General features: G+C 33.1%; 2 protein-coding genes, 1 long non-coding RNA gene and 1 pseudogene across 4 annotated transcripts; 3 read left to right on the top strand and 1 right to left on the bottom strand.

The window, feature by feature from the left end:
* Nucleotides 1-576: 576 nt before the first annotated feature.
* LOC107953074 (uncharacterized) lies at nucleotides 577-966 on the top strand. The gene is made up of 3 exons (XR_001699053.2): nucleotides 577-657; nucleotides 758-798; nucleotides 898-966. It is a non-coding gene; the product is annotated as an uncharacterized lncRNA (long non-coding RNA).
* Nucleotides 967-3,137: 2,171 nt separating this feature from the next.
* On the top strand, nucleotides 3,138-7,115 carry LOC107943900 (transcription factor E2FB). The gene is given in 15 exon segments (XM_016877918.2): nucleotides 3,138-3,690; nucleotides 4,281-4,470; nucleotides 4,556-4,612; nucleotides 4,723-4,808; nucleotides 4,877-4,965; nucleotides 5,053-5,107; nucleotides 5,369-5,421; nucleotides 5,510-5,560; nucleotides 5,650-5,698; nucleotides 5,831-5,896; nucleotides 5,979-6,055; nucleotides 6,188-6,407; nucleotides 6,551-6,617; nucleotides 6,709-6,744; nucleotides 6,747-7,115. Coding segments are annotated over 15 exon segments (1,368 nt in total). The 5' UTR covers nucleotides 3,138-3,510; the 3' UTR covers nucleotides 6,839-7,115.
* A 989-nt stretch (nucleotides 7,116-8,104) lies between these two features.
* LOC107944264 (cucumisin) lies at nucleotides 8,105-14,908 on the top strand. Of its 2 annotated transcripts, XM_041109591.1 has the most exons (19): nucleotides 8,105-8,201; nucleotides 8,778-8,854; nucleotides 8,926-9,117; nucleotides 9,280-9,399; nucleotides 9,483-9,545; nucleotides 9,630-9,987; nucleotides 10,454-10,671; nucleotides 10,748-11,315; nucleotides 11,387-11,445; nucleotides 11,542-11,834; nucleotides 11,926-12,040; nucleotides 12,132-12,324; nucleotides 12,453-13,035; nucleotides 13,132-13,263; nucleotides 14,092-14,177; nucleotides 14,246-14,334; nucleotides 14,422-14,476; nucleotides 14,736-14,788; nucleotides 14,877-14,908. In XM_041109591.1, the coding sequence occupies exons 6-10, from the start codon at nucleotides 9,718-9,720 to the stop codon at nucleotides 11,780-11,782; spliced, it is 1,356 nt and encodes a 451-aa protein (XP_040965525.1). In that variant the 5' UTR covers nucleotides 8,105-8,201; nucleotides 8,778-8,854; nucleotides 8,926-9,117; nucleotides 9,280-9,399; nucleotides 9,483-9,545; nucleotides 9,630-9,717; the 3' UTR covers nucleotides 11,783-11,834; nucleotides 11,926-12,040; nucleotides 12,132-12,324; nucleotides 12,453-13,035; nucleotides 13,132-13,263; nucleotides 14,092-14,177; nucleotides 14,246-14,334; nucleotides 14,422-14,476; nucleotides 14,736-14,788; nucleotides 14,877-14,908. The 2 variants fall into 2 exon arrangements, with proteins under 2 accessions (XP_040965525.1, XP_040965526.1); XM_041109592.1 differs by having other exon boundaries at nucleotides 9,483-9,987.
* A 4,188-nt stretch (nucleotides 14,909-19,096) lies between these two features.
* LOC107944347 (epoxide hydrolase A-like) lies at nucleotides 19,097-22,393 on the bottom strand (annotated as a pseudogene).
* Nucleotides 22,394-22,750: the final 357 nt, after the last annotated feature.

Genomic DNA, 22,750 nt, shown 5'->3' with positions numbered 1-22,750 from the left:
TCTAACTACGGGTGCTTTTATACTATTTCTCTGGTGTGCCATTCTGGTCCTGGTTAACTATCTGAATTTTCCATTCTAGTGGCATTCATTACATACATACGTAGGTGTCATACATACATACATGCTCTGAGTACACTGATAGTTAGCTATCTGGTTGCTTTTATACTATTTCTTTGGTGTCATACATACATCCATCCATTCCATGATTGCTTTTATACTATTTCTTCGGTGTACCATCTTCGTCCCGGTTAGCTATCTGGAATTTCCATTCTGCCGGAATACATACATACATACATACATACATACATACATACATACATATGTTCTAGAATTAGTATTGCTACGTGATGAGAGATCCATTAAAATGTTAGGTATTATCCCTACTACTATGCTCCATTTTCATCAGACATGAAGGGTCTTTCTCAAGTGAGTGTAAAGTTCTAGAAGGGTCAACCTTTTAAGCCCTTTGATCAACTAATGAGTGTATTGCCACCCAGAAGGTATACCATATTACCTCTTCTGATTTGGATACTAACTTCCGATATTTCGGTTTTCGTAATATGTTATTGGTTTTATGCAGTGCTCATGCACTTCCGAAACTGTATCCAAAACTTATCACCGATGCCGATTCCCAAATCATTGACTTCTATCCTACAGGTTAGTCCTGTTTTCTGGGTTATGGATCGTGTGATGCTGGTATAAGTGTTCCTATTACAGATTCACAACATGTTTTCTCTTTTTCCTACATTTTTCTTAGATTTCGAAATCGACACGGATGGAAAGCGCCACGCATGGCAGGTTGGTTGCTCAAAACATTTACCCTTGCTAGTATGGTTCCCATTATTATAGAATCAGTTATTAATGCATGAAAATTTTGCATGAACTCTTCTTGCTAAGGGCATATGCAAGCTTCCCTTTATCGATGAGGAACGGCTTCTATCGGAGACACTAAGACTTGAGAAGGAATTGACGGTGAGACTTCATTTCATCTATAGAACTCGGTTCATGAACTTATATATATTATATGCAATCAATGAGACGGCATTTTACAATATCTTCAGCAGGAAGAAACTGAAAGAAATGCAGTGAAAAGTGATCAACTCTTTGTACCAAGCACTTTAGGATCAAAGATTTTGACACTTTTGCCTGATAATCAAAAGTTGCATACAGAATCCGAACTGATCAGGTTGGTCCATCACGTTGTTTCATTTCATGTTTTAGCTATATTATTTATCTGACCGTTCATCGTACCTAATGTAGTGATGCTGTTAGAGGACATGTATCATCGTCACCTATCATGTAAGCCGGTTCGAAACTATGCATGTAGAAATCATGGACAGGTTGGATTTCATATGTTTTTTTTACATGTCGTTGCCGTTCAAGATCCCTATCGGAAAACTACATATCCCACGCCCTCTAGAGGGTGTTGAATATCCCGAAAAGGTAATATAAACTTCCTAAATCTTCTTCAAAAATTATTTACTCGCTAATAATCATTGTAACATTTATATCGTATATAGTCCATAACGGAAGCTGATATTCAGAAAACTCAGCTATGGCATGAATACCTTGGAACCAGACCGCCCTATAACAGGTTCGAGTTAATCCAAAAAAACCAGAAATGATCTTCACCCATCGAACCAGACATCAAATACAAGGTTGCCATGGAACCCAAGGTTTGACACATGCAAAGTGGGTGGTGCTGGTTCAAGCTCAAACACGGCTAAAGCCATTGCAGACATGAAAATATCTGAACCTAGCCATAGTAGTATTTTTGGTTATGGAAGAGGGCAGAAATGGCGAAGGAGCTCGCAACAGTTAAGTTCTTTTCGGTCATCAACATCAAACACGAACAATGCATGGCGTAGGGGGCCGTGCAAATCTAATAACAATGATTCTGGAAGTGGTTTAAAGTGAATGTTATTTGAAAGATTCTTTAATGTTTGTGTTTTGATTCTCTAACACTGTTTTTTTTTTAATACGAAAATTTATAATTGAAAAAAATTATATATTTTTGCATTAAAAATATTTTTTAATGTTTAATGATTGATTTTTAGTGTACCAAAATATATAATATTACATTGAAAAAATATAATACATATATCATATTAGAGAAAAGTATTAATAATAATTCAAATGAATATAATTATGTGTATAAAATATAAACATGAAATGATACAATATTAATAATTGTGTTAGTACTTTATGAGCATTAGATCAAAATAAAATTTAATGTAAAATATTATAAAAATAAAAATGTATATATAAAATTGCATATTAACCCCTAAATTATAATAGTTTATTTGAATAAATTCTTGTAAATAATTGTTTGATTATACAAAATTTAAATCCACAAATTTATATGAAAATTATGATACATTCATATTGAAATTCTTACAACTAATAAATTTGTGATAAAATAATAAATAATTTTTTTACTTATGTATTCGTGTAATTAAACAAATTATTTATATGTAATTTTGTCAATTTATTGTTCATGTCATGAAAAATAGCAAACTAATTAAAACTAAAAGTTTTTTTAAAGAATAGGAATTTATATAGGTGAATATAAAATATAAGGACTGATTTGAATAAGCTATTAAACTTTATGGAACCATTTAATATATAAACCATATAAGATAAATTCTTCTCTTTATCCTTTTTTTTAAAAATTTTGCAAGGAAATGACCTTGTTACCCCCATCATATCCAAAAATCCCATGGCTAAATTGTCACAAAACTAAAGCTATCTAAACTCTAATTCTACCATCAGATTACTTTAATAGTAGACCTTATCATCGGCGAGTCAAAGTAAAATTTTAAGCTCACTTTTTAAGTTTAATTCAATCCAAAAAAATGAGTTTATAATTTTGTTCAAATTCGATCCATATTAAAAATGATAAACTCGTACTTGATTCGGCTAGGTCGTATAATTTTTTTAGTTTATTTTTATATAAAAATAAATTTAAAAAATATAATATAATAAAAATATTAAAATAAATGTTTACAAATAAACTAAAAATAAAATAAAAACATGTGATTTGAATTAAGATCGAATAAAAACAATCGATATTTCTTTATATTTGAATTTCGTACCATAAATGAAATGGTGCCCTAACAATGTAGCGCCTAATCTTGCGTATGCACGCTAAATAATCGCCACTTTACCCATTAACAAAAGGTGCGAATCGCCGATTCGAACCCTTTTTTTTATTATTTTCTTAAAGAAATTTATTTATTTACGTAATTTCAATTTAGCATTTGGAGTAAATTGTGTTTACCCACTAAATCCTACGGCTCTAATTAAATTCTTGAACACAAATTCCCTCCCTTTGGCCTTTGTTTCCTTCCCCTCTATCTTTTCCCTCGTTTTCCTTCAAACCAAACAGAATCTACTCTAAATTCTCAGAAAAAGGAGTCATTTTGTATTTTTCCTTTAGCAAAGCTTAAAAAAACCCAAAATTCTTTCATTTTTTAATAAAAAAGGTTAACTTTGAGTTGTTTTTATGTGATGTCGGGTTCTCAAGCTGCGGATCAGTTGTTGAAGCAATCCCAGCAGCAAAATCAACAGTCACTAAATCGACAGCTACTTTTCTCTATGGCTCCCGGAGACGATTGTCACCGCTTTGCTTTAGCTGAGCCTCGTAGCATCGCCGATCAAGAAGCCGAAGCCATGGTCGTTAAGTCTCCTGTACATCTTTTCTCCTTCATTTCATGATTTAGTTGAGAGATGATTGTGTTGTGATTTGGCTCTGAATTGTATGAATATCTGCTTATTTTTAGGGAAAATTTGTGTGGTTGAAAGTGGAATTGGGGTTTTGTAATTTTTTAATTCGGAATTTTGGCGGGTTTTATTGAAATTGGTTTGTTATTAGGTCAATTATGACCTTAATTTAAATGATCGGGTTTTATTATTAATCCACAAAAGGAAGACAAAAAATATGGAAATTTACAAAAAAAATAAAAAAAATAAAGAACAACTTGATCATCAACATGTTTCGTAGATCATACTGAGTTTCTTTCCACTTCCATGGAGAAATGCCTTTGAGTTCATAGTGTGATTTGATAATGCTCGAAACAGCAAATGTCTTTCCGCTTTTTTTTCTAGGTAAATAAATTTCCTCTATTTTTCCTCCAACCAACTTACTTTTATTACCAGGAAGCCTTTTCCTTGAATGGAGCTGGAAATTTCTCTGTTCTCATTATGTTTGAGCCCGAAAAGGAAAACGATATTTTCCCTTGTTTCTAATTGCATTTTGGGAATATTATGTGGTATATCAGTTAAAGAGGAAGAGTGATGTAGCAGATCGAGAAGTCGAGTCTGGTGAGTGGACATTGCCTCGAGGATACAATGAAGTGTTTATCGGTCTTTCCCAAACACCTGTTTCGGGAAAAGGGGGGAAGGCTCAAAAAACATCAAGGCTAGCGAAAAGCAGCAAATTTGGCTCTCAAACTCCTTCTTCAAATCTTGGTAAGTATCAATGTAGCCAAGTTCTCGTGAAGCTAAATGAATAAAAGTCGGATAATAGATAGTGAGAACTTATGAAAATTTGCAGGTTCTCCTGGCAATAATCTCACTCCTGCAGGTCCTTGTCGTTATGATAGCTCCTTAGGTATTGTTTTTGCCCCTGAGTATTCTTTTTCAGGTGTTTATTATGAAACCATTATAGAAAAGTTAAGTGGCTGTATGAAGCTGATACATTATTCTTGAATTTAAACTCAGGCCTTTTGACAAAGAAGTTCATAAATTTGATTAAACAAGCTGAAGATGGTATTCTAGATTTAAACAAAGCAGCTGGTACCTTAGAGGTAACTGTTTCATTATTTGCTCAATTGATCGTACAATTCTGTTTCTTGATGGTTTTTTGTTCTTCTAGGTGCAAACGAGGAGGATATATGATATAACCAATGTCCTTGAAGGAATTGGTCTTATAGAAAAGAAACTCAAGAACAGAATTCAGTGGAAGTATGATAGGTATCCTTGCTAATCTACTCATTGGCATTGAACGGTTTCCTACGTAAGAGAACCCTCAAAGCTTTTAATTAATGTCAGGGGGCTTGATGTCTCAAGGCCAAGGGAGGTTGATGAGAATGTTGCTACTTTGCAGGTATGATTTGTGAAACTGTGAACAAATTGTTAATGAAATTCAGATCCTTTAATGATTGTGCTTCAGCTGTTATGGTTTGATCTGTGTGCTGTTTTCACCTTGCAGTCTTTTGCTATTTATCTTATCGGAATACAGCTTTGTTGAGTCATATTAATTTACGTGACTAATAATACAATACCTGAACATGGCGGATTAAACGTCTTGTCTTTTCTATCAGTTAAGTTCGTAGTGTGAGCTTCATAACGGTAACATTCCTTGCAGGCAGAGGTTGAAAACCTTCATAATCAGGAACACAGATTAGATGGACAAATAAGGTTAAAGCAACTACGGCTTCTGTTATTCTTACGTCAGTTAAATTGATTTCGTTTGCTAAATTATTACCAATTTTTCTATACCATACAGAAAGATGCAAGAAAGATTGAGGGACCTAATTGAAGACGAAAATAATAACAAGTAAATCTTTACTTACCCTCGAGATATTATTTTTACGGTTTTTGCATGATTTCAGAAGAGCAACTTAATTTCATCTTTCCCCATCTCAGGTGGATTTTTGTTACTGAGGAAGATATCAAGAGCTTACCCTGTTTCCAGGTTTTTTTTACTGCTTGAATGTTTCATTAATGTTTCCGAGTTGGTATAAGGTTGCCTGGTATTGCTAATGCTATTGCTAGGGATGCTTTCTACTTTCGGTTGTTAACTATTTGTTTTTATTGCCTTGTTTAGAACGAAATGTTGATTGCCATTAAAGCTCCGCACAGAACCACTTTGGAAATCCCTGATCCTGACGAGGTATTTTCAAAGGCTTGAAGAATTAATGTATAGTTTACGTTTTCATGCTCGATCATAATTGCAAACCTTTCTTTTATAGCAGGATGATGATTTTCTCCAGAAGAGATACTGGATTGTCCTTAGAAGCTCAATGGGTCCTATAGATGTTTACCTTGTCAGGTAACCACGGCTTCTTGTCGATTAAAGTTTGGTATGATATAAATCTTGTCGTATGGCATGATAAATGTTTGTCCTAGCAATAAAGCGGTAAACTTTCCTGATAATTCCTCTTCTCTCTCTGTGTTATTCTAGTCAAATTGAGGAGAAATTTGAAGAGATACAAGGTGTAGGTCTGCCATCAAACTTACCGTCTACTTCAGGCTTGGATGAGAACCCAGCAGCAAGAATGGTAACGGAAGAGAGCAGAGACATCGAAACACAGGACCAATATATTAATGGAATGTGCTTAGATCATCATGTCTCACAGGACTTTGTAAGCGGGATCATGAAGATTGTTCCCTCAGATCTTGATGTAAGATCAGAAAACAAACACGTTGTCTTTCAGATATCATATTCCTTTGACCGTCTCAAAATACTCATATGATGATGTTTTTAATTCATACACTCTTCCAATAAATCGGTAACGAGTACTCATTTCCTGATTTCTTTATGCAGAATGATGCTGATTATTGGCTTTTATCGGATCCTAGTGTTAGCATCACTGACATATGGCGAATCGAATGTATCCTCTCTATGGAGACACACTCAGATACATTAAACTATTTTCTTTAGCTCATTAATTTGCATATTCCCTGACTCTTTCGACTATATAGCTGGCATCGAATTGAACAATTTTGATACACCCAATACACTGGCATGGCTGCTGGTAGTACGACACAACCCCAAACACCTCCATTAAATGCAGCTGAAGTACTGCCTCCAGGTAATTCAACCGGCAGGTAAAGAGTCCTTGGCTTATATTTCCCGCTGAGATCGTTCCTTATGCTTTGAATACTTCGAATAGGAAGTAGGTAGCACAATCATTGTACAGTTAATACAAATGGTCTAACATAGGTAAGGTCATAATATTTTCACTGGCATAAATACGTCATGTGATGTCAAACAAATGATCTGATGGTACCTTGTTTTTACTGTATTGTGCTAAAGTTTTTTTTCAAATATTATGTATTTGTGTAATTAAACAAATTATTTATATGTAATTTTGTCAATTTATTGTTCATGTCATGAAAAATAGCAAAGTAATTAAAACTAAAAGTTTTTATAAAGAACAGGAATTTATATAGGTGAATATAAAATATAAGGACTTAGTTTAAACTTTATGGAACCATTTAATATATAAACCATATAAATTAATATTTTTATTTCTTTTAATTTTGCAAGGAAATGACTTAATTAACCCCATCACATCCAAAAATCCCATGGCTAAATTGTCACAAAATAAAGCCATCTAAACTCTAATTCTGCCATCGGATTACTTTAATAGTAGACTTGATCATTGGCGAGTCGATGCAAAATTTTAGGCTCACCTTTTAGGTTTTATTCGATCTGAAAAAATGAGCTTATAATTTTATTCAAATTCGATCCATATTAAAAATGATAAACTCGAGCTTAATTCGGCCTGATCGTAATAAAATTTTTAGCTTATTTTTATATAAAAATAAATTTAAAAAATATAATACACTAAATACACTAAAAATATTAAAATAAATATTTACCAACAAATTAAAAATACATAAAAGAATATAAACATGTGATTTGAATTAAGATCTAATAAAAACAAACATTATTTTTTAACCCTCAATCGAATCAAGTCCATGCTATCAGTGACCCGCAATCTTCTCCCTTCATTAAACATCTGCAAAACTGCAACAACTACTATCATTTCCCTTCCCTGTTACCAAACACCTTAGCTTGTCATCCACAAAAAAAAAGAAAAAAGAAAAAGGAAACAATGGGTGTTCCATCTTTTTATCGTTGGTTAGTGAATAAGTACCCTAACATAAGGGTAAAAGCCATTAAAGAACATATACATGGTCATTGTGTCGATACAAGCTCTTTAAATCTAAATGGTATTGAGTTTGATAACCTTTATCTTGATATGAATGGTATCATTCGTCCTGAAGATCAGGTATGTTCATCCATGTATATATCTCAAAATCTCACATACATGCACATATAAAAAAAAGTGTTTACTTTGTGTTTGTTTAAATGCAGTCTGTAATACATCCAAGTGCATATGAAGATATATTCACCAGTATCTTTGAATACATTGTTAGACCGAGGAAGCTGTTATATGTGGCAATTGGTAAAGCTTTTTTTTATTTTTGAATAAAGTTGGATAAATAGTTGTAAAAGCGTGGAGGCCTTACTCGTTCTAATAAAAATGAGGTAAATTAGTCCCTTAGATAAAAGAGTAGGGTAGCACGACAGACAACACGTCATTGTTATTACTCTCGGGTTATTTTGTCAGCAAAGCTATTTTTTAATTGTAAAAATGGATAAAATTTTTAGTGGTAAGGATTGATTTGCTTTTGATCTAACATTCAGGGACTAATTTGCTCAATTTTTTGATAGTGTTAAGTATAGATAAAGAGTCTGTTATTCTGTCTGTAGCTGTTAGTTTAGTATCTGGTAAATTGTTATGCAAAACAGTTATGAGGTTAGTAGTCAGTTACTCAAGGTACTCTATAAGTACTATACTGTTAATAAAGAAGAGATGTAACTCAGAATATTCATTCAATCACAATACAGTTTTATTCATTTTACCTCAGTTCTTTACAGATAGAGAAGACAAAATGCAATTTGACTTCTAGTATAGAACCTCCATGGTACTTTTACCGATAAATAGTATATTAGAAGTTGATCTTATTGGATTTTGTAGATGGTGTAGCTCCACGAGCTAAGATGAATCAACAGAGATCAAGACGGTTTGGCGCAGCGAACAACGATGAGATTGTGGTATGTTTGTTTTTATAATGGTTTAATTTCATAGAATGTAGATACGGTTTACAAGTTTGTGTTCATTGTAGGAAGCCGAAGAGGATCGATTATGGAGGCAATTTGAGATGGAAGGCAAACTGGTATTTTCGAAAGAGGAGTGTGAAGTTTTTGATTCAAATGTCATTACGCCAGGAACAGGGTTTATGTATAGGTTGTCTAAGAAGCCCGAAGATTATATTGAGTCACGAATGAATGGTGATTCGAGCTGGAAGGGAATCTAGGTTTGAATTTAATGTCCTACTCCTACTTGCATGCATGTGTGTGTATGTACGTATGTATGAACTGAATTTGTAATTCAGGCCGGAAGCGAATTCCAGTTTGAAGTTAATGTCCTACTACTTGTAATGTATGCGTGAACTGAATTCTCTGTTGTATTCAATCAGGTTATAGTTTCTGATGCAAATGTACCTGGTGAAGGCGAACACAAGATGATGTCATTCATCCGGTACCAACGATGTCTCCCTGGATATGACTGCATTACTCGCCATTGCTTATACGGGCTGGTACACTATGCCTTGTGAACTTAATTCATGTTCATTTTTTGGGGTCACGACACATTTTCGTCACTCATGTTGCTCTTTTGCAGGATGCAGATCTAATAATGCTTGCTTTAGCAATACATGAAGTTCATTTTCCGATTTTGAGAGAGGTTGAGTTTTTTACCTTTTCCAAAATGAATCCCTGAATTTCTTGCAGTACAAGTAAACCTTTGAATCGAATCCTGTTTTACTAGGATGTGCTCTTTCAAGAACAACAGCCAGCTTTCCGATTTTGTTACTTGATGATAATCATTGTAACATTTATATAGTATATAGGCCATAATGGAAGCTGATATTGAAAAAACTCAGCTATGGCATGAATACCTTGGAACCAGACCGCCCTATAACAGGTTCGAGTTAATCCAAAAAACCAGAAATGATCTTCACCCATCGAACCAGACATCAAATACAAGGTTGCCATGGAACCCAAGGTTTGACACATGCAAAGTGGGTGTTGCTGGTTCAAGCTCAAACACGGCTAAAGCCATTGACAGTGAGAAAGGGAACCAAAATTTAACATGTTGCAGCTCAACAAACATTTATGGAAATGAGGTAAATATTGTAGTTATTTTTTAAAAATAACATTATATCTTTGTTCGAGCTTTGGACTATTTTCAGGGGCGAAGTTGAAAAATTTTTGTAGGGGGACTGAAATTAAATTGTAATTTTTACGATAGTAAAAATACAATTTTTGAAAGATTAAATTAAAATTTTATCATTTTTAGGGGGTCAAAGTGCAATTTTACTTTTACTAATAGAAAATTTTTAAAAGGCTTAAATAGAAAATTTTTCATTTTATAGGGGACTGAGCCCCTGCCAATCCCTGAATTCGCCCGTCTGTTTTTGTAATTCACCAAAAAAAAGGAAAGAAAAGTGATATAGGAATGAAAAGTATATTGAATATAGGTTTTTCAAGTTTTAGAATTAAAATTCAAAAAATTGTGTTAAATATTGAATGAAATTTGAATAATTATGTTTATATTACTTGTTAGGATCACTAACCATTCTATTAATGCAGATGATATCAGTTACACCATGCATATTCAAATTTCAAAAATTTATCATGGATGAAGAAGAAAAATATTGTTTTGAAGACAAAGAAAAAATTTCAGTGGAAGAAAAGTCGAAATCAATAATTGCGATTATTGATTCGGGTATAAATGTGAATCATGAATGTTTTGAAGATAAACATATTTCTATTTTGGAATCCAACCACTTGAATATTCCTTTTAAAAGGTATGTATTTTGATTCAGTTATTACTAATTTAATTTTTATAATAAAAATGATGATTTAAATTGATATTTAATGCAGAAAGGTTGTGGCTATTGAAAATTACACCAAAGGAAAGGTGTTAACTAAAGCGACAGGATTTGTTGATTTCAATTTTCCGGAAGACCTCAATGGTCATGGCACTGCATGTGCTTCCATTGCCACTGGAACTTTAACAGAAATAAATTTGCTGAAAGATATTTCTGGAATTTCCAATTCTAAAATACAAGGAGCAAACCCATTTGCTAGAATAGCATCCTACAAAGTTTCTGGTGATAAAGTGACAGTTGATAAAAGTGTTGAAGTTTTAAAAAATTCTTTGCTTGATGCCATGAAGAAAGCTACTTTGGACAAGGTGGATGTAATAATGGTATCTTTGAGCACTGATAATTTGTCAAGTATTTCTTCGTATCTATGTGATCCAGTTAATATGAGAGGATATTTGGCAATGAAAGAAAATGTAGTTGTTTGTACATCTTCGGGTAATCATGGTCACAGTTATTACACTCTATCGGGAGGGTTAGCTCCTTGGGTTATTGAGGTCGGATCATGTAATTCTGGTGGAAGATTCATAACACAAGTTGAGCTAGGAGGTGGAACACAAATCAAGGTACATCATCATTATCTAATTAAATTACTAGCTTGATAAGGTACTAACTTATTATATATTTTTTAATTTAGGGGTTCGGTTCATTTATGGATAAAGATGTAGATTATTATGAACTAATTCATTGGTCCGAGTATGTGCTCTATAAATTTCTATTTAGATTATATTGTAATTTTAATATTGGTATATAATAATTACGCTAACAAAATATTTGTTTATATGTTAAAAGCACTATTAAAGATGTAGGAACAAGCAAAGGAAAAGAAGTTGAATCCAAAGTTGAAACATCTCAGCTACAAAAGAAAAAAATAGAGATTCGAAAAGATGTGAACGGGAAAATTATTTATGGTGATGAGGAAATAAAAGGGAGAGTAAAAGAGCTTTTAAATGCAAATGTTGCTGGAATATTGTGCTCATCTCGGAGACATGATTCTCAATCATATGAGCTTCATAGACCTGTTGTTTACTGACGAAAAAATATGGCATTAAAATTCAGAAGTATATAGACAACAGTAACAGAAGGTATACTTTTTAAAATTGTTTCATTATTTTGGATAATTTATATGTATATCTATTAAATATTAACATTGTTTTTATCATATTATTTTTCAAGAGAAAAAAAAGCAAAAATTTATCAGACTGTTTAAGAAGAACAAGATGGGGACCTTTGTAAAGTTAGCCTTATATCCGGAAAAGGCCCAAATCCATATGATCCATATGTACTAAAGGTAATTATATCTTCTTCTTTTTTATCTCTTGATATAATACATAATTTATTGTGTACATACAATTGATATTTTTTGGTTTATACTTTCGCAGCCCGATATATGTGCTCCGGGAGAAGATATTTTATGTGCTAACAAATACGATGCTCAAAATATGTATGCTCATTACCAGGTGATGAGTGGCACTTCAATGGCTAATGCAGTTGTTGCTGGCATGCTATCCTACATTAAGACATTTCACAAGGATTGGGGGATAGCAAGAATTAAATCAGCTATAATGACCAGTGGTAATTGAAAATTTCTTTCCCATCCATTAGTTTTATTAAAACATTTTTAACTATTACAAGTTTGTTGGTATGAAATTTTCTTTTATTCTTATGGAGTTTTAAGATAAACTTTCTTTTAATAATTGCAGCAAATCCAGTGATAAAGTCATCTAACGCAGCTGTGCTAGCAATGGGAAGTGGATGTATTAATCCATTGAAAGCAATGAATCCAGGCTTAGTATATGATATATCTCCCGAAGAGTATAGAAGATATTTGTTGAGCCGTGAGGGTGAATTGGAATATTTAGCATTAATGGAAGAAAACATTGAAGGAGAAAAAATTTTAGGGACGGATCTTAACTTACCGAATTTCAGTTTGGTGTTGGATAAAGCGTCAGAATACATATTTAATAGAACACTGACAAATGTAGGTTGTCCCAAGTGCACCTACAAGGCGGAAATAAGGTTGCATGGTAGAACATTTAGAAGGTTTGGGGAAGAAGTACAAGAAGCATTTCCAGGGTATATTAAGATATCGGTTGAACCAGATGTGTTAAACTTTAGTAACATTGAGGAAAGAAAGTGTTTTAAGTTGATAGTAAGAAGTTCAATGGCATTGAAAGACCAACTTGTATTGGCACATGCAACATTAATATGGCGCGAACAGAAGGAAGACAATGGCATCACTGTATCAAGCCCTGTTGTTATTTTGAGTGAGCGTCTATGGGAAATGTAAGATCTATATTTCATCCATTTATTTTTGATTAATATCTTTTGCTTACTTCAAAATTGAGCAAGACCTAATTGTTAAGATACTTGTGTTTGTAGGAGACTTGAGATACAGGATGATTTTGAAAATGATTTTAAAGTACCAAGAAAACGAAAGTTGGAACAGAGAATTGGTGCAACACAAAAAGACGAAAAGCAAATTAAATTAGGTTAGACATGTGATTGCAAATGGTAAGGTTTTTTTTTTATTTTTTTTTTGGCTTTTAGCTTTTCTATCATTTGACCATTAAACTGATTTTTGAGAAGGGAAGATATTACTTGTATTTGATTGCAGAGACATTAGCTGTATTGTTTTTGAGAACCGAAGATATTACTAATGGATCTTCGATTTTAGCTTAAGTGTTAAAGTTTTACGTTGAGGAGTAATTACAATAACTCAAGTATATGCCTTGATCAATGATGTCCAAGAATTATCTACAATTGAGTCTGCAAAGTAGTTCAGTAGCAGTTAATTACCCTTACCTTGAAGCAAGGTATTTCGTCCTTTTGTTCACCTTTTACCAATCATCCAAAAATTATAAAATAAAACCTAGAAATAGATTCAACCAGAATCCTAGATTTTGGTGAAATGGCATCCAATGATTCATTGACAAACAATCCATCACTCCTGAATGAATGACAGAGATAGAACATGCCAAGTTAGAGAAAATTTATAGATGCTACACAACTTTTCTTGTCATGGCCATTGGTGATGTAGGAACAAATTACCACATTCCACAAAGTCATGAAAAAGAGTAACATACATGCAAATTACACATATACATCCGACCAAAATAATAAACATATAAAACAACACAAACGTTGCTCGGTCCAAGCTCTATGCATAACATGTACAAGAAATCGGAATGAAATTGCTTAAACCGCCACCAGTTATGGCAATTCCTCCCCATTAGCTTAGTTGCCCCTAAGTATTCTTTTTCAGGTGTTTATTATGAAACCATTATAGAAAAGTTAAGTGGCTGTATGAAACTGATACATTATTCTTGAATTTAAACTCAGGACTTTTGACAAAGAAGTTCATAAATTTGATTGAACAAGCTGAAGATGGTATTCTAGATTTAAACAAAGCTGCTGGTACCTTAGAGGTAACTGTTTCATTATTTGCTCAATTGATCGTACAGTTCCGTTTCTTGATGGTTTTTTGTTCTTCTAGGTGCAAAAGAGGAGGATATATAATATAACCAATGTCCTTGAAGGAATTGGTCTTATAGAAAAGAAACTCAAGAACAGAATTCAGTGGAAGTATGATCTGCATCCTTGCTAATCTACTCATTGGCATTGAACGGTTTCCTACTTAAGAAAACACTCAAATCTTTTAGTTAATGTCAGGGGGCTTGATGTCTGGAGGCCAGGGGAGGTTGATGCGAATGTTGCTACTTTGCAGGTATGATTTCTGAAACTGGGAACAAATTGTTAATGAAATTCAGATCCTTTAATGATTGTGCTTCAGCTGTTATGGTTTGATCTGTCTGCTGTTTTCACCTTGCAGCCTTGTGCTATTTAGCTTATCGGAATACAGCTTTGTTGAGTCATTAATTTACGTGACTAATAATACAATACCTGAACATGGCGGATTAAACATCTTGTGTTTTGTATGAGTTAAGTTTGTAGTGGGAGCTTCATAACGGTAACATTCCTTGCAGGCAGAGGTTGAAAACCTTCATAATCAGGAACACAGATTAGATGGACAAATAAGGTTAAAGCGATTACGGCTTCTGTTATTCTTACCTCAGTTAAATCGATTTCATTTGCTAAATTATTACCGATTTTTCTATACCGTACAGAGAGATGCAAGAAAGATTGAGGGACCTAAGTGTTGGAACTTTGGCAGCAAACAACAATCAAATTTGCAAGCAAAGCAAGGAGAAATCGACGCAGAAAAGAAAAACAAGCAGAACAGCAAAAAGAAACTTGAATGCACAGCCAAATGTAGTAACTGAACATCATGTATTTTCATTCAAAAATTGAAATATAATGGAGTTACATTTTTGATTTAATTGACAGTTACCTTATGACATAACTGTTCCCACTAAAACTAAACTAATACAAGCTTAAAACAAAATGAAATATAAGCTGACATATCAGCTTTTACATCAAAGATCCAATCACAAACTTAATCCTACTGACTTTGGAAACTAGTTAAAGTTGAACTAAACTAAATTACAAAAGAACAAAACTTCCAAAGTCAATTGCTTCATCTGGTTCAGCTTCAGTCTTGCGCACCAAGCAATATTGCCAAGCTCGATGGCTGCAATTTAGTTGCTTTGCTGATCTAGACAGTAGCTGACTGTTGGCTCCATGTTGCATCGCAGTCCAGCTCTCAACACTAAGTGAAGACAAAAATTAATAACAAGTAAATCTTTACTTACCCTCGAGATATTATTTTTACAGTTTTTGCATGATTTCAGAAGAGCAACTTAATTTCATCTTTCCCCGTCTCAGGTGCCTTTTTGTTACCGAGGAAGATATCAAGAGCTTACCCTGTTTCCAGGTTTTTTTTATTGCTTGAATGTTTCATTAATGTTTTCGAGTTGGTATAAGGTCGCCTGGCATTGCTAATGCTGTTGCTAGGGATGCTTTCTACTTTCGGTTGTTAACTATTTGTTTTTATTGCCTTGTTTAGAACGAAATGTTGATTCCCATTAAAGCTCCGCAAGGAACCACTTTGGAAGTCCCTGATGCTGACGAGGTATTCTCAAAGGCTTGAAGAATTAATGTACAGTTTGCATGTCCATGCTCGATCATAATTGCAAACCCTTCTTTTTATAGCAGGATGATGATTCTCTCCAAAGGAGATACTGGATTGTCCTTAGAAGCTCAATTGGTCCTATAGATGATTACCTTGTCAGGTAACTACGGCTTCTTGTCGATTAAAGTTTGGTATGATATAAATCTCGTCGTATGGCATGATAAATGTTCGTCCTAGCACTAAAGCGGTAAACTTACCGTCTACTTCAGGCTTGGATGAAAACCCAGCAGCATGGTAACGGAAGGGAGCAGAGAGGTCGAAACACAGGGCCAATATATTAATGGAATGTGCTTAAATCATCATGTCTCACAGGACTTTGTAAGCGGGATCATGAAGATTGTTCCCTCAGATCCTGATGTAAGATCAGAAAACAAACACGTTGTCTTTCAGATATCATATTCTTTTGATTGTCTCAAAATACTCATACAATGACGTTTTCAATCCATACGCTCTTCCAATAAATCGATAGCGAGTACTTTCTTTACGCAGAATGATGCTGATTATTGGCTTTTATCGGATCCTAGTGTTAGCATCACCGACATATGGCGAACCGAATGTATATATCCTCTCTATGGAGACATAGATACATTAAATTATTTTCTTTAGCTCATTATTTTGCATATTCCCCGCCTCCTTCGACTATATAGCTGGCGTCGAATTGAACAATTTTGATACACTTCAATACACTGGCATGGCTGCTGGTAGCACGACACAACCCCAAACGCCTCCATTAAATGCAGTTGAAGTACCGCCTCCAGGTAATTCAACCGGCATGTAAAGAGTCCTTGGCTTTATATTTCCCGTTGAGATGGTTCTTTATACTTTGAATACTTCGAATAGGAAGTAGGTAGCACAATCATTGTACAGTTAATACAAATGATCTAACATAGGTAAGGTCATAATATTTTCACTGGCAAAAAGTCATCATGTGATGTCAAACAAATTATCTGATGGTACCTTGTTTTTACTGTATTGTGCTATAAAGTTTTTTTTTCTTTGGGCAGGCCATTGGGCTGGGCCAGGCTGCCCAACCCATGATCACTTCTAGTTGGGTGACAACTAGTGTAGTTTCTCTAATGGGAAAAGCGAAAAATTGAGAAATATTCGCTCTGAAGATAGTTCTGTGTATATCTTTTACATTGTTTCTTTTTTCTATTGGGTTTTATTTTTTAGAAGAAATTTACTGAATAGTTTGAAAAAAGAATAAAGAAAAGGAATAGAACGAAAATTGCATGCAAACACATCGATACGAAACATGACATTTCTGATACATTCATATCCGTTGCACATAACTTTGTTTAGTTTCTCATATGTTATGATTATGCTTTAGCTCTGTGGAGTCCGAGGTGGCGGAAACACTGCCGCTCAGGCATTGTTTTGGCTAGCAAAGAAAGGATTTTCGGTTGTATTAGCATTTGAATCAGAGAGAGATCGAAATGCAGCCATCATGCTTGCCCGGAGTTTTGCTTTTGACTGCAGTGTAAGTAGTAGTTCTCCAAATTCTTGCTTGTAAACATTCATTATGTTTTGAATACAAACCAATGAAATCCATTCAATTTGCTCACCACATTTTTCTTTCCGCCGCTAAACAAATCTTCCAGATCATGCTCGCCGGTCCGGACGATAGAACTTCATTAGAAACCTAACAGTCCTCCTCTCGGGTTTTACTAATTGTAAGTATGTTGAGCTTTTAACGATTATCATGTACCATAAGTTTGTACTAGTAGGACATGATTGTTTTGATTCTGCATTGGTGTTTTTCACCTTTTTTTCCCGCTTAAAATTACCAAGGCATTGTTTTTTTTTTGTTGTTGTTGTTGTTTGCCTTTTGTATTGACTAAATCTATTTAGGACAAACAATGTCTGAATGTCGATGTCGGTGTTTCATGTACGATTTAAGACTGGAAGGTTTATCCCTTTGCTAAATTTTTTTTTTAACTATAAATAAAAAAACAGCAGTTCGATGGTCAAGATCCCTACCCACTCTTTGTTTGTTTATAGGTTTAAAAAAAGGGAAAAAAGTCAAAGCTTCCTTCTTGCAAATCTCAATATGTCAGACTCAAATCTGATTTTTAATTTAATTTTATTCATTGAGTTTGTCTAAAGGGTTGTTTAATTTATCTCATCTATTATGCTTCTATTTCTTAATCTTAAAAAGGAGGTTTTAGATTAGTTTTTACTTAATGATAAATTTGATTGCTAACGTTTGTACGTTTTTGTTAAAATGACCTTAATTGTATTTTTGAGTTTTTTTTAGTCATTAACCTTTATTATTTTTTTCAATCTGTTTTTTCTAACAGATTTAATGAATAAATTCAAGGTTTTAATTTTTTTTCTTTCAAAAGATTTCAATCTTTCATACGTTTATTATACATTTATTTACTAAAAAGTTTTTTACGAAGTTAATTTTTTTTAGATAATTATGTTTATTTTTTTAAAATTAAGGGTTATTTTTTAATTTAATGTATTATTTATTTCTTTTATTATTTTTTATATGTAATTATCTTATTGGGTTATCTTAGTAATAAATTACATCTCATTAAAAATATTTCACATATGTATTTCACATTATCTCTATTAATTTTTTTGATAATACTTTCATTAAATCTGTTAGAAAAAGCATATTGAAAAAAAAAAGCTAATGGCAAAAAAAAGTTTAAAAATACAATTAGGGTCATTTTGACAAAATATGCAAATATTAGTGGCTAAATTTATCATTAAGGCTTTACTCTTAAACAATCTAAGTTGGGTATGACATAGAGTATATTTTTACAACAATTAGACTATGGTATTACCCTACGGAGAGTATAGACAATTTAAAAGGACAAAAGTTAATTTTTTAATTCACCAAGCGACTTAACACTCCCTACCCGTGTAAATAAAAATAGTGTTTAATTTAAGTATAAATATGCTTCATGTCATGTACATAAAAATTTGGAAATTTCATGTCAAATTTGAGCTTAATAGTCAAACTGACAAAAGATTATAATTAATATGATAAAAAGGACTCAATTAAAACGTTTTTAGGATCAATTTAGAATTAAATCTATTGTTTGAAGACTTATGATAGAACTAACCAAAAAATATTAGCATTAAGGTTTTTCAAATCAAACCATGTTTCTAAAACATGATTTCAAGTCAAAAACAATGGTAAGAAAGGACTTTTTTTTTTAATCAAACAATGTTTTTTATAGTGAGATTTTAACACAAGTTAAAAGTCAAAGTTTTTTACTTTTAAGTGCTTTTGGCTCATTATACTTAAATTGGATATTTTATTTTTTTCAAAAGTATTCTGATAACACTTTTCAACGTAAATAATAAATAAGTCTTTCGCCACTTGGATTTTAACCAAGTTTTTTATTACACTAAAGGCTTGAAATACATTTTTTTATGGTAAAAGTACCATAGATACCTCTATATTAAGAGTAAGATGGCATATTACCTTATTTACTAAAAATTGAGCAAATTAGTTATTGCACATTAAATTAAAGAGCCAACTAATTTTTTCAATTAAATTGTTTTTATCCATTTCTACTATTAAAAATTAGTGTGGCTAACAAAAAAAATCAAATTGTTACACAAGGACCAATTTTAACAGTAGAAGTGGATGAAATTTTTAACAAAAAGACCAATTTGTTCTTTGACCTAGCATATAAGGACTAATTTGCTCATTTTTTTAGTAGAGAGAACAAGATGCAATTCAACTTCTAGTATAAGGGCTTTCATGGTACTTTTACAAGATTTTTATTCATTTTTTCAATGGAATTGGCAAAAGAAATCATATATGTGGCTGCTAATCTCTTCTGGTTTTTCCATGTTAATGAAATGGCTGACACCTTTCATTACCACCACTTGCTCCAAAGATGGCACATCTTCTTTGAACCCACCATTGTGAATGTATTCTTTCATCCCTGGCATACCATAAGCCAAATCCTTATCACCTACAATGAACTTGGCTGGTGTTTTGATCTTACTACCCACCCATGGTCCCAGCAGCTCCCAATTCCTGCCAACAAAACAAAACACACCCAAAATACAATCTCAACATCACCTACTCAACAAACAAATTTGTCAATATTGCTATTTTGGATTCGAGTTCATATGGATTTGAAACTTGGATTTTTTGAGTTAGGTCATTATGTGTTTGGATCAGAATTGGGTTGATTAGAGTTATTTGTTCGAATCATTTAGCATGAGGAGTTGTCTTTTTGATCATGTTGGATTTGGATTGTTTCAAGTCCGAGTCATTTTAGTTTTAAGATTTTCAATATTTACAGTAAATTTGGATTGAGTTAGGCTTGAATTTATATTGATCTGATTGAGCTTGAATTAGAATTAACAAGTCTAACCTTATCCAACACTCTATGAGAACAAAGAAAAAACTTATAGGTGCACATACTCGAATAATTATCAGTAAAATAATCATAGAAGTTTAAGAGTCAGATTGCATTTTATCACTCCTACTAAAAAAATGGGCAAATTAGTCCCTGCATGTCAATTTAAAGAGCAATTTGGTCCTTTTTTATAAAAATTTCATTGTATGGTTAAAAACTGGTATGGTAGACAAAAAAACCAAACTGTGATATATAGCATGCCTCATATATCTCATTTTGACATATAAGAATCTATTTTTAACAATAGAAATAGATAAAACTTTTAATAGAATGACCGGTTTGTTCTTTAATTTAACGTATAATGATTAATTTTCTCTTTTTCAGTAGAATAGACAAAATGCAATCCCACTAACACCTCTATCCTATGATACTTTACCAACAATTATCCCATATATACACGTACACATACCTGCCAAGATTTCTGTAATAGTTGATTGGACAAGTGAAGCCAGTTTTCTGGAATACAGTGACATAGTAATTGGCTTCTTCCTCAGACAACCAAGAAGGCAATGTAATCTGTTCATCTAATGGACGTTTGAATAGTTTCCCTTTTGGCAACAAAACTGGAAAATCACACAAATATTCCTTCACAACTCTCTCCACTCCAACCTCAGCAAATTCACCTTCTATTTCTCCATATTCCTGTAATTATATTAATATACGTATACATATATATATGCATCAAACAGTCTTCTCAGTTCCAATAATAAAACCTTGCCAAATCCAATGCAAAATCGAATTGAAATCGTGGATGCAGATACCATAATTAAGGTAAGGAAAAAAAAAATCGAAATAGCAAATAGGAACTTTGTATGTAACTTGTATTCTTCATAATTCTACTTGAAATCTTGTATCAAACCTCACCAAACCCGGGATTTAAATTGCGGTTGCCGATAAGGACATCATAGTTAGTTAAAATAAACATTGATTCCATAGCTGAAAAAGTTGAAATCTAGAGTACATATACATGGTTTAATATAATTTTTAGTCTCTAAACTTGATGATTAGGTCCATTTTGGTATCTGAAAATTTTGTCTGAGGTTCACTTTGGTACTTGAATTTTACAATTAAGTTTATTTTGATCATTAAATTTGGATTTCATCAAAATTTTGTTGATACGACACTATGAAGAGTGTCAAGTCACATTTGGCAAGTTTAAGAATCAAAATAGACTTAATTGACAAGTTTAGGTATTAAAGTAGACCGAAACAAATATAAGTACCAAAATAAACCTAATTATTAAATTCAGGGACTAAAAGTATAAAACCAGGACATATCTAATGCAAAACTAGATTCGGAATTTAAATTACGGTTGCGAAAAAATGATTTATAAATCTAAGGTGTTTGATAATCAAACTGGACTTAGTTGACAAATTTAGGAATAAAAGTGGAAAAGAAGACAGATACCAAAATGAACCTAATTATAAAATTCAGGTACTAAAAGTTATATTAACTCTCTCTACATATGAATCCTGGTCAAATCTAGCGATAACATAGATTTTATAGCAAAAAAAAAAATCAAAACCGTAAAATAACTATCTGTATCTAAGGTGTTTGATAAAATTACCTGAAATCTAGATATGTAATAATCGTCGCCGTAAACAGCTTTCCAGACACCAACGGGCTTAATTTCCCGATCAAACCTTATAAACGGCACGCTTAAATTGACCAAAGCTTTCACTTTATCAGGCCTAAACAGACACAATAACCAAGCCATGTAAGCTCCCCAGTCATGCCCAACAACAAACACCTTGCCTACATCCGGATCCAATACGTCTATCAGCTCCACCAAATCGCCGATTATGTGGAAACAAGTGTAACTTTCCACTGAGTCGGGAGCATCCGAGTCACCGTAGCCTCTCAAATCGGGAGCAACGGCTCGGTAACCCATGGAAGATAAAGCAAGGATTTGGTGACGCCATGAATACCAAAGCTCAGGGAAGCCATGGAGGAAAAGGATGACTGGACCTTCACCTTTTCAGCTACGTGAATGTTTATGCCATTCACTTTAATCATTCGGTGCCCTATCCCTTCCATTGTTATTGCTTAATTCTCGTAAATACCTTGAGTTTTCTGGTTTTCTACATCGTCTTCTTCGTGTGTTGTTTTTATAGTACTGATAATAAGATGGAAGAAAATATATATTATAATAATGGGTAAACTACTCACCTCACCATTAATTTTCTTTTTTCGCACAACTGCGGTGTTGACTCCTCCGAAATATGGAAATGTTCGGGTAAAAGTATAGGTCTAAAATATGAGTTTGGGTAAAAAAATGAGGCTCGTTTAAAAAACAGACCGGGCCTCGAGTACCACTTTTTTAGCCCGGGCCGGCCCGGCCTAAATATATAATAAATATATTTTTTATTTATTTTAAAAATATTTTTAAAATACTTTTTTTTATTTTAAAAATAAATTTTTGGTGTTTATTAAAAAAATAGGTCGGGCCGGGCCAGTCTCAGACTTAGGAAATTTTTTTCTCGGGCTGGGCCTGGACAAAATTTGAGGCCCATAT

The sequence above is a fragment of the Gossypium hirsutum genome, chromosome D13 (genome assembly GCF_007990345.1).
Source record: "Gossypium hirsutum isolate 1008001.06 chromosome D13, Gossypium_hirsutum_v2.1, whole genome shotgun sequence".
Classification (NCBI taxonomy): domain Eukaryota; kingdom Viridiplantae; phylum Streptophyta; class Magnoliopsida; order Malvales; family Malvaceae; genus Gossypium; species Gossypium hirsutum.
Note: the sequence above shows the minus strand (reverse complement) of the source record. Positions and strands in the feature narration are given on the sequence as shown.

Bases quoted from the DNA above. Each gene is read 5' to 3' on its own strand.
- LOC107944264 (XM_041109591.1), top strand. From the start codon at position 9,718: ATGGAAGCTGATATTGAAAAAACTCAGCTATGGCATGAATACCTTGGA. The intron at 9,988-10,453 runs GTAAATATTGTA...CTATTAATGCAG, and splicing joins CAAACATTTATGGAAATGAG to ATGATATCAGTTACACCATG. The intron at 10,672-10,747 runs GTATGTATTTTG...TATTTAATGCAG, and splicing joins TTGAATATTCCTTTTAAAAG to AAAGGTTGTGGCTATTGAAA.